The sequence below is a fragment of the Petromyzon marinus genome, chromosome 14 (assembly GCF_048934315.1).
Source record: "Petromyzon marinus isolate PM22_M1 ecotype Great Lakes invasive population chromosome 14, UKy_Petmar_22M1.pri1.0, whole genome shotgun sequence".
In the NCBI taxonomy this organism is placed as follows: Eukaryota; Metazoa; Chordata; class Hyperoartia; order Petromyzontiformes; family Petromyzontidae; genus Petromyzon; species Petromyzon marinus.
The window spans coordinates 11993755-12005877 of NC_133680.1; the positions used below are offsets into that span (position 1 = coordinate 11993755).

Genomic DNA, 12123 nt, shown 5'->3' on the forward strand with positions numbered 1-12123 from the left:
TGGGGGTGTTTTTCTGCTAAGGGGACAGGACAACTTCACCGCATCAAAGGGACGATGGACGGGGCCATGTACCGTCAAATCTTGGGTGAGAACCTCCTTCCCTCAGCCAGGGCATTGAAAATGGGTCGTGGATGGGTATTCCAGCATGACAATGACCCAAAACACACGGCCAAGGTAACAAGGGAGTGGCTCAATAAGAAGCACATTAAGGTCCTGGAGTGGCCTAGCCAGTCTCCAGACCTTAATCCCATTGAAAATCTGTGGAGGGAGCTGAAGGTTCGAGTTGTCAAACGTCAGCCTCGAAACCTTTATGACTTGGAGAAGATCTGCAAAGAGGAGTGGGACAAAATCCCTCCTGAGATGTGTGAAAACCTGGTGGCCAACTACAAGAAACGTCTGACCTCTGTGATTGCCAACAAGGGTTTTGCCACCAAGTACTAAGTCATGTTTTGCAGAGGGGTCAAATACTTATTTCCCTCATTAAAATGCAAATAAATTTATAACATTTTTGACATGCGTTTTTCCGGATTTTGTTGTTGTTATTCTGTCTCTCACTGTTCAAATAAACCTACCATTAAAATTATAGACTGATCATCTCTTTGTCAGTGGGCAAACGTTCAAAATCAGCAGGGGATCAAATCATTTTTACCCTCACTGCCATCAAGAGGCAGCGTATATAACAGGTTACGCTTTTTGGACAATGGCCCTTGTTCACAGGAGAGAAATCTTGCGGTAAGAACGGCTATAGGCTGAAACGTCACCTGTTCTACATCCTTCCCTCTTCAGGGAAATGTAATGAATGAATTATATCGGCATGATTATTTTTCATGCCTTTACACCTCTGCTCAACCAAACTGTGCTCAACCACAAAATTGCGGTATCAAACATCTCTCTCTCTCCTTTTCTCGCAACTGCTGCACTCCTTCGCCCTCCTCCATATTCACAAGTCCCCCATAACCTTTCTCAATTCAAGAAAATGTCTTCTTAACTGCCCTACTATCATTAGTGTTCTTAAGTTTGGCCATTTTGCATTTTTAGACTTTGGGGAAATTGTGTGATTAAAAAAATTGCAGTCCATTAAATACTACAAATTACAGCAATAAACGCGCGGCAGTACCGCCGCACGTTCCACAGTAGAAATTAAAGCGATATTTTTTTCCATATTCTAAATGGAAAAAAAAAACAAAGACGTGCAACGCTCTACGGTATTGTGGGGACCATTTGCAGAGTGCATCGCGCATGGTGCTACAAACCCAACATCCTGATATTCATTCGCGGCCACAGCAAACACCAGTGGCGAGCGATAGACAAACTGATCCTGGGCCTCCCCTATGTCGCCTCCGCCTCAAACGAGTACTGAGTGTAGCGCGTAAAATCTTGGGAGGGGACAAAAGGTCGCCAGTTTTGGATACGAGCCACACTACCTCGCCGTGCGCCGTGCCTGCCTTTTTTCGTAGGTCCTTGATAACAGCATTGCCTCAACAGTCTCTTAAAGGCTACTCGGGGAGTCTCTGTGTACGTGCATTTATATGTGATTGTACTGGCACTGATGAAAACAAATCTCAATGACATGGTTGTCAAACCACTATTGAGAAGAATTTAATTGCGTCTACATTGATATACTACGATCATTGGTTGTTTCTTAATATGTATATCTGTACCATTACAATCTCTGCAACGTGAAGGCCTACTGATATAAATGTGGGCGCAAACAGCCGCTAATAATGAAATCGAATGGGATGCAGAGGAATAAATCACGAGCATTCATGCCTTTTAAGAAATTAAATATTTAAAAGTCCGCAATTATAACACGTGATAAAATGGAGAAAATAATTTGACAATTAAACACATAAGAACTCACGTTACCACACACACTATGACATTTGACACAGCTAAAACAAAATACTTTGATGACAAATGTGTCTATGTGCTGCCTAATCTTTCGGCATATTCATGTTTTTGAAAGTACAAAAGAATTACCCAAGACTCAATTGATCAATCGAGGGCTACCATCAGTAGATAAAAGAAAGGCAGCATAAAAAGAGTCCACAGGCAGCATTTATATTTGCCTTGTTATTTAATTTTTTATCAAGCTAACATTAAAAAGGCATTATCTGTGAAATGTATTAGATGAACTGGAATATATTTCTCCAATTGTGAAAACCAATGGTGGAGTGGCAGCCAAAGAAGGGAACGCATCTGAGGGGAACATCGACCGAGGAGATGGAGAGATGAAATCGGCTCGTGCAGGTGCTGGGTGGATTATTACATGCAAAAATAAGACGGCTTGGGGAAATCTTCATCCAGCAGTGGACTGATTATGGCCGATGATGATCATGATGATTTAAATGCCAAAGTCAAATAGCCTCCCAACTGAAATGCACATTGTGTGTTCTTCACGTCACTTGGTTAGCCTTTGCCAGCGGTAGAATTCCACTCTCTGATGACAAGGGGCAATACTCCCCGAAGCACAATCGCCGCTGACTTTGCACACACGTGGTGCCCCGATATCAACATTGGAGTGAAAATGGCCTGAACCAACACCCAGGACCCCGAACTGAACTCCACGACCCTCTATCATGAATCGAGAGACCTGCGATAAACCACCGGCCCGGCTCAAATACTTCAGGTGGCATTATCACTGCGAGTCCTTTTCGGCAGCGGGCGGCATGCGCAATGAAATAATCCCCCGCAAATTACCGGTGACTGTGGGAAGCAAAACCGCGAGCCACATGCAAAAAAGAAGCAGCGAATGCGCTGACCACTTGGCTGCCCAGACAAATGTATATTTTTTTTTTTCCACAGGCCGACACAGGGGCGAGTGCTAATTTGAGTGCGCCCATATGAGCGCCTCTGATAACGTACTGCAGTTTCATTACCAATAAACATGCCTGCCTCGGACAGAATTCTAAGCCCTGCATTTCATCCAATTCCCTCGTGGACTCACGCGAGAGAGAAAGAAAAAAAACAGCAACGTAATTTGCACACGCAAAAAAAAAACCCCACAGAGGCTATCATGTGCCAACACCATGGGCAAATTTGCCAATGCATTTTCTTTTTACTTGAAGAGCTTGTAAATTGTAAGGTAATATGCATACACCTTCATTGACATGACCTGTTTGTTTGGACTAAGTCCTAACACTAAATAAATATATGGGCAAACATATAATGTTTTTTTTACTGTTGTTGTGTGCATGGACACATCCTGTGACTTTCACATGGGTAGGGAATCCTACAGCGCAAACTAGGCTGTGCTGTTGTCGTCGTAAAGGAAAACAAATTCTGTCCAGCGCTGTCGTAATCCTGTTAACAGGATTAGAAGCCTGCGTCATTATTCACATGGATAGCAACCCCTTGCCTGGGTGGTGCAGCTGGGAGAGTGGAAAGTTTACGAGTGCACATCTCCGGCGGAAGGCAACTCAGCCCATCATAATCACAGGGTTGATAAAAATATGTGTTTAAAATCCTCCCGTGAAGAGACAGCTCACCAACATGCCGGGCAGTGGTGGCTATGAACGCCTGTAATCCAGCACTGTGGAGGTAGCGAGGGTTCGTGGATCACACACTCGCTGTGAATGCACCTTTCCATGGGAATTGTGGTGGAATATCCTTGCCCGCCAGGGCAGTAAAAATGTGGAATCCACCTGTTTCATCTGTGTGGGATAGTGTTTCCTCATCGCATGTGTGAGTTTTTTCCTCCAGGTGCTCTGGTTTCCTCCCAGATGTAAACACGCATTCCTCCTTTCCCGTTCCGATGAAGTATGTGTACATTATCAGTACGTACGTCATCGGAAAGGAACTGGAAGAAAAACCGAAAGAAAATAACTTTATCGGTACCGAGGCTCCCACAATGCCATGCGGGAGGGCGTGTGGCACAGTTTGGCGCCAGCTATCATAGACTGCGGTCGTGTCGCTACGGTTCTCTGCGGTGAGTACAATGTATTTAAAAACAACGGCGCTACGCCTCTCTAAATTAAATTAATGCTGAACTGTACTCTCTGGTTCTATTGGGTAAAGTCACGTAGGTAAAAAATAAAATAACAAAAATCACGACGTTTCGAAGGGACGAGACTGTCTGGAGGACAGCGCTCCAGCGTCCCTTCACCTGATGAAGGCCGCTTGTGTTGTGGCCGAAACGTCGTGATTTTTGTTATTTTATTTTGTACCTACGTGACTTTACCCAATAGAACCAGAGAGTATGGATCCTTGCAGTCACGAAAGCTTTAAATCTAGAAATGCTGAACTGCTCGCGCGTAACGAAATTCAGCGGTAAACGGGACCCACCCTGAAACTTGCAATTGTCTCAGAATGGCAAAGAGGGTCGATAACGCCTTCATAAATAGAAGAGCTCAGAGCTTGGGCAGTAGTTGGCGCCAGCTCAACGGGTGGGTGCCTTCCCCCTCGTCTGCGGCTCTTTGCACCCCTGAACGTTCGTCTCTTTTTTGAGAGTGAGCGTTATAGCGTGCGGGCTACAAGTTATAATTTACAATATGATTAACGTGGGATTGTGAAATTATACGACTGAGTGCCAGCACAGTGCATGAAAGGGTGGTGCGGCCAGCAGCGTTTCTCTCCAGTAAATGATTTTCATATCCCGCACTAGGTAATTTCATATCGGGTGAGTGCATATTCCTGGCCCTGAACATTTGCCAGTACCAACTTGAAGCCTGTGCCTGCGCCCGAGCCGACTCTTGGTCGAATCAGCTGATTCTCGAGTGGAATCGCGACTCCAAAATGTGATGGTTTTTATTGAATTACCAGGAGTGTCATTTATTACGAGTTACTGGCCCCTGTCGTAGGAATGAGGAATTTCCCTCGGTAGCTCAAGGACACTGAAGGAGATGAGCACCGTTTAATGTTCATCTGATAAAATTAGTTTTATTATTACAACGATCACTTTAAAATAACAGCAAAGTATAATAAAGAAGAATATCAATGTGGAGGATAGATACTGCAGCAATAACAAATTGGAGAAACTCAAAGAAGAAAGGTGACCAAGGCAAAATAGTTCCAAGTTCGGTGGTAATTTTTTTTTTTATCCATGAATAGGCACAAAATCTAGAGGGTGAATCCATTCTGCAAGCTGCTAGACAATGCATTTTTTTGTGATTAGAAAGCTTCACGCTGTTAAACATAATTGGTCCACAATCGCTCAGAACTCCAATGCCTTGATTTAACGGTCGCGGAGATTGCGCTGCGTTGGCGCACGGCTTGGGGGCCCTTACCTTGACGCTCATCATCTCCCAGTGGCGCTCCTTGATGCCAGGCGTGCACAGGACGGTGATGAGGGGCATGTTGATCTTGAACTTCTCCAGCCTCGCCTTGATGGCGGTGGCCACTCGCATGGGGCCGTGCATCTCGGGGTGGTTGAACACCTTCGTGAGCCTGTAGCTCGTCTTCCACAGCGTCTGCACCTGCGTCACGCGTGACGTCACGCGTGACGCACACGTGACGTCACGCGTGCGACGACGCAGCACGGCGGTCAGTCGCCGATGAAACCGGGAGATCGATGTGGCGCGACGCTCGACGGTGAACTTTCGACATCTCGCCGGCCACTTGCTCTGCTCAACTAGGCTCGGCAATGGACACGCAAAATGTTTCTGAACAATTTCCCCGCAACATGAAAGATGCAAGTCAGCCGTTCATTCATTCAAGGGATTATTATGCTGCGGGTTGACTGTCGCCTCGCTTGGCCAGGACAGAAATCGGTGGGTGCATCAGCGGGGCTGGGTCTTATGATGAATTAAAAGAGGTGGCTGGGTGGCTCAGGCTGCTAATACCGTGTCAGGGCGCTGAGCCAGTATAGCTGAAATGATGGGTTAACCAAATGGGCAGCTATCGATAATAAAAATTCGTTGTCAAGTATTTTTGGTGAATGGTTTTCAGAGCAATCAACAACGACTGCACTCACAACAACTTACACATTAGGTTTTTTTCACATCAATCAGCCTAAACCCAGGTCTAAGAGTCAATATCCAGCGAAGGAAGGGCAATTGGCATGCAGTCAGTCATTTGTTTAAAAGCAAGGAAGAGCTCCATCTAGCGTCTGCGTGCTCCAAGGGATGCGGTTGAATTGCCCGGCGATTCGATGCATTGTGAGGACTCGGGGTCAGAGTTCAAGTTAAGAATCTATTACTTTTGTCTCGTGAGTTTCTATCCAATTTGTGTTGCCTCTCCCTTTTCCCGTCTTGTTTTCACACACTGCTCCTTCCGTTATCCGAAATGTAACATGAGCACATAATTAGCATGTCATTTTCATGAACAGGAAATAATCTGTTCTCACACGCGCAGTTCTGCGTGTGTTTTGTGAGCGGAGTAATTTGATTCTAAGCGATGGGTCTACATTGGATGCCCCGAACCAGTATTGGCAATCCGTGGTTTTATATTCACTTCGAACAAAAAGGTAACGGACAGGATTAATGACTGGAGAGATAGTAGGCTAAGTCCACCCACGTTTGGCAAACGTAATTCTCGATTCTCCGATCATGTGCCCGCACATTCCGCAAGTGAGCCACAACACAGCCAGATTGCAGTACGAATAGTCAGCGTGAAAATTGCATACACGTTACAGCCACGGACAACGCTGATTCATCATTAAGGTTAGCTCATTAGCCTGCTTGCGTAGTTCATCACCAGCGAAAGAGACTCCACTTAATGTAACACATTGCATTCGTAAAAAGATTGCTACGTTTAGATGCTTGTTAACAAGAAACAATTAATGCAAAATGTTGATTCAGAATTACAGCTATGAAATTGATTCCAGAAAAGGGAAATATATTCACAATGCCACGCTTAAATGGCACTTGTGGTGATGGGGAGAATATTACTACAATTGTTATTATAATTATAAATTGGAAATGATGGTGGTTATTATACAATTTTATGCAGAAAATAGTCGTGTGTTTATATACGGCTGCATACGGATAATCATGATAATATTAATGGGAATTGTCATAGTGAAGATGAATGGGATAACACATGGAAAATACAAACACTGAGCTGAATTATAATGATACTCTTTGCTTGAAGATTTATAACATTATTATACATTTGTTAGAGATTTAGTGGTAATTGGTTACCAATTCAAGTAGTGATTGGAATAACTCAAAGAAGGTAAAACATTAGGATTTGGCAAATTATCAGAGGGGAAGACTTTCTTATGGGAGCTCCGGAAGGATTGCAGTTGGGACGAAAAAAAGCCAAACAAGTAGAAAAAAGGAAGGCAGTGCTCGACGATTTGAAGAACGGAGAGGGTCTACGACGGCGAGGTGAAGAGGACAGCGGACAGCCTGGACGAATCTGGGGCGAGCGGCCATCCTGAGGCAGAGGACTCTTCTGACCCCGTGCCCCCTACTGGACATCTGTGAACCAAACATTGCTTCACAGCTAATAGGATTTTCTCCAGGATAAATAAAGATTCTGAACTCAAAGAAGACCCAAAAATGCAGGCAGCAATCTCCGGATGTTGACTGTGAGACTGTTGATTGTGAGACTGTTGATTGTGAGACTGTTGATTGTGAGACTGTTGATTGTGAGGCTGTTGATTGTGAGACTACAAGAGGAGGACTTGGTGGTCTGGAGACAGCCTATCCATCAGATGCTGAATTATGGCAGAAGGCAGCGAGGGGACGCAGTGCGGTGGCGTTGGTGAGGACGTCGCTCAATTTTAGTTGTTTTTTTACGTGGGCCCGGTACAAAACGCCGATCACAGAATGAGGGGGGGGGGGGGACATAAAATCAGCAACGCAATTCCGTCGCGACAGGGCACCTATGAAGGGAAGAAAATTGGTCTCACTGCCCCAGCCTGGTGGGGACCACGCGCAGGAGGGCATGAAGATGTGTATGGGGGGAGGGAGAAAGGGGTGAGATAACGAACATACTGGGGGAAGGAAAGGGACAGGGGGAGGGAGGAAGGAAGGGGAGGGTGGGAACAGGTGGCGGGGGGCTCCTTAATCGACCGTCATGATGCCCCCCCCCCCGCTCCCCCCCCCCCGGCCGCCGTGGCGTGCGAGTCCGACTCACCTCGTCGGCCACCTGCTCGGCGTTGACGAGGTGGATGGGGCCGCCGAGGCAGCCGTCGGCGAGGCTCTGCAGGGCCACGGCGGCGCGCCACAGCCGCTCGTAGGGCTCCTTCGCCTGCTCCAGCTCCAGGATCTGCGGGTAGGAGCTCCCAGTGCCCGTGCCCAGCAGCTCCTCCTCGCGGTTGATCAGCGATTTCTGAACATCGCCCGAATGTAAAGCCACACATTACTTACGACACGCCACACCACTCCGAATGCGAACGTGAGCAGCGCTTCGTTCTGTCTCTCCGCGTGAGAACAATGAGTGCGTTTAAGGCCATCGGCCTTTTGGCTTTCTAGACCAATAACGTCCAACCAAACTTTGGACCGATTTCGACCATCAGGCTCGTTAAAACAAATGCTGCGAGATTACCTCTGAATATGAGTCAAATGGGTGGGAATAAGAGGGTCTTCATCACAGTTGCTGCTGCGGTGCAATGCTTAGCACACCGGACATGCAATCCAAAGGTCGCTGGTTCGACCTTGTGGCACGGCAGTGGAAACAATAACGCGAGTTTCTAAAATCTACTAACCACTTTGTCCACCCAGCATTATGAAAAGGTACACCACAGGTCGCCGACCGGCAGGTCGGGCGTGTGATGGGTGAACGTGCGCCGATGCTCCAACCTCTTCCAAAGAGGCTGGCCAGTGTGGAAGAGAAGGCCAAAATTTCCCTCTCCGATGGGCCTCTAAGTGGAGCTCCCTTTCGCGAGGGCCCTTCCACCAGCAGGTGGCGTTAGCAAGCAATTGCGGGGCAGCACCTTTACCTTTGTTTCCTCTCAGCATAGACCCACCGGCCTGTAACGCTAAGTGGCGGATAAATACAACGTGAACGACAGAAACACTCTTGCTATTTGCATTTTCGAAAGCCGTTTTAGGTAAATTTCACGCAAAAAATGTATCTTACAATTAATTTGGTTTAATATTAGTTTGATGTTTAAAATGCACTGCAATAGCTATTTATGTTACAGGGAAAGGCCCTCTGAGCGACATAGCTCTTTTTTTCAGAAGCGACCTGGCCACAAATGATAGCTCAACAAAGTGGCCTTATCACGTGGACATTTATAGCAGCCAAAAACTCAAAACACGTGCTTCTAAATGGAGAGGGAAAAACCGGAGGACCCTGAGAAAAATCCATGCGACCACAGGGAGAACATGCAAACTCCAAATATACAGGTGTCAGGGTCGGGATCGAACACCACAACCTCCTGTATACCGGGCGAGGTAGTTAACATGTCGCGACCGTGGCGCCAAACTTACCACTGGGAGGTTGTGAGCTTAAATTGCGGTCGGGGGTAAACTCAGACAATCATCCGTCAAGGGTTGGTAAAATGAAGTACATCCATTTGTCGGATGACAGAGGTCCAAACACATAGGATGACCTCTGGCATTAATAAACATATTTATATTTCGCGTGACATACATATATTCACGTCCATGTGTAACATCAGCGGCACGTGATATCTGAACTGATTCGTGGACAACACCTCCTGACCAACCGGCTCTGACCAGCGTGGTGAAGTGTGGTCAGACAGTTTCCATTACTTACACAGTGTGGGCAGAGGGCTTCACCACCAGCAGTGGACTGATCAAGGGCTGTACATTTCTGTTATTAATATCCATGATTAAAGTCAATAATGAATGTTAATGATTGCCTTAGTTTTGTGCTGACTTGCGTGTTAGCTTGCATGCGTTTATGACGTATTTCATATTGTTTATTTCAACACCGTATTGTTACGCCGCGGTGAATTCTGGTCCCCCATATTTGAGGCCCAATCGGCTTTAGCGAGCATTTTGAGTCTAAATGGTTTTCTGGACAAATTCTAAACGACGTTCATTGACTCATTTTTTGTTTGCCCATCAACACTGACCCCTCCCCTTACGGAAGGACAGCACGCAGAAAATACAGACGTGACCCTTTTAGCTCAGATGCACTGTTGAGCTAAGGTATTGTGAGCAAAAAGCTATAAACAAGGGCAAGGCAGCTTTGGGGGAGTGGACCTATCAGTACAAATATGGTTACCTTCGTCTGACGACTGTTAATATTTATAGAGCATCGCACATTCATATTTGCCCGAATAAACAGTTAGGAGGCACAGACCAGATTTACATATCTGGTTCATTAAATTCCACGCCACTGCCTTGGCTGCCCGCAACTCTCCCACGTCGGCCCTCAGCACCTTTTTGCTGTGAAACCATCGCGTGCCGGAAACGCGCTCTCCACCCCAGCAAAGACCTTCCCCTGCACTGAGACCTCATTAAAACCTACCGACAATCCGTCTCAAGTCAAGGAAGCCATCCTGGACAACCGCCAAAGCTCTCAATTCCAACTCGTCAGCCTTAAATGAGTGGTGGAAAACAAAACACGGGGGAGACTGCCACCAACCCGAACAATCTTCTTGAATGTTTGCTGGCTAGCAGAACCCGACATTGGCATCTAGCTCCTGAATATAAGTCCCACGATCTTGCACACGGGTAGAATAGAATATCTTGAAGCCATCGACCGATTTTGAAACTTGGGTATATGTAAAATCATGCGGATAAGAAGATGTCATGTTGGTAACCTGGAAATGGAATTTGAGATCAATTTTCCAAACCACTGCTCCCGAGATAGTGTAAATTGTGAACACTGAAGGCACCAACGTTGACAGCATGCGATACTTGGCACCACCAACACCCTATACGTACGTCTGGCTCGATATGTCTCTGTGCAGGGTGTTGACAGTCTTTGCTCGTGTTGATATCCAAAGACATATTAGCACAGTAAGCGAAGCTATCACTGCCACAGCGTGGTGACGTGACATCACCGCGCTGCGGCTTAGCCATGCGTGTAGACTTTCAGCGTCCCCGTGTCTGCGTCACGCAGCAGTCCGCGCGTCTGCGTTACGCAGTGGCGACGGACGCACTGCGGGTGACGCGGTGGTGTGCGGCCGATTTTTTTTTCTTTACTCGGACGAAAAAGCCGGGGACAGCACCTGCGGTGATTTCCCTGAGACCGGCGCTGCGTGCGGGCGCAGGTTAAAGGAGGAGCTTGCGGGGCCAGCGCATCGCTCCGCGCTGAGACCCGCCGTATTGATCGGCGCGCGTGCGGGCCAATTCATCTCCACGCACGATCCAATGTAGCGAATGAATGGTCCGGTGAAAATAAGTCGGTAAGGTCTGTATGGGTTAAAATCAAGAAGCAATCAGCCCCTTCGGTCGGCATGTATGGGAATAGCATACGTGTAATGCTTTCTGAGAGCATTAAAGGGGCTTTGTGTTGTTAGAGGTGGCGGGCGGCTTTCAGTGTTGATGGATGTGGAGTGCGCCGAGCCGGTAGAGATACCTGGCTTTGAATGCGGGCAGCTACCTATTCAAAGAGTAAGCCAGGCTCTTAAGCGTAGAGAGCTTGACGATCTCAACCCGGCAGCCAATGTGTCAGATCAATGAGCTGTCACTGCTGTGATCTTGGGTTTCAATCAGGCTCAAGTGGTAAATTGAATCCACGCTCAAGCAACGTGGCGTGGTGCTTATCTCCTTTGGCAGCCCTGGATTAGTGTTAGAAACTCCACATTCCTACTGTGGAGTTGGTGGGATTGCACTCTATGTATGTGACAAACACTGTTTATGTCTCATAAAACAGTAACGACTTTGTATCGTACATGAAGGTGCGATGGACTGCGTCAACCACCAACCCATTGGAGTTGCATTCTTCTAATTGGTGGTGAGTCAGGCAGTGTGCCAACGCACCACCTAGCTACACCCAGTAAAGCCATCCAGGGTTCCCAACTCAGAGGTCGAACCAAACCAGGAACTGTCATGGGAAGATGAATATCTCACAAAACCGGAAGAGGGGAGACCTGCATGTAAACGCACCAAGTGGCGCAATGTTACACAACAAACTAAAACTTGGACAAGTGATGTCGCACAGATTTCCCCGGACAGCTGCCTCCAGAAGAAGACAATCCTGGGAAATCCAGGACAGGTGGCAACCCTAGCAACCACCTACAAGTGGTAACAGGTTCTCAAGCGTAGCAGCAAGGCGATGGTCTCAGTAGCCACCTGGAGGAGCACGAAATAAACG

General features: G+C 47.0%; 1 protein-coding gene across 4 annotated transcripts in view; it reads right to left on the minus strand.

The window, feature by feature from the left end:
• The window catches only part of LOC116942267 (dynein axonemal heavy chain 3-like), an 859832-nt gene that overhangs the window by 436680 nt on the left and 411029 nt on the right, over positions 1-12123 (minus strand). For all 4 annotated transcript variants that reach the window (XM_032953964.2, XM_032953963.2, XM_032953966.2 and 1 more), the window contains 2 exons: positions 8023-8217; positions 5226-5414 (listed from right to left, as the gene is read on the minus strand). In XM_032953964.2, coding sequence (XP_032809855.2) covers positions 5226-5414; positions 8023-8217 — 384 coding nt within the window. The remainder of the gene's footprint in view (positions 1-5225; positions 5415-8022; positions 8218-12123) is intronic.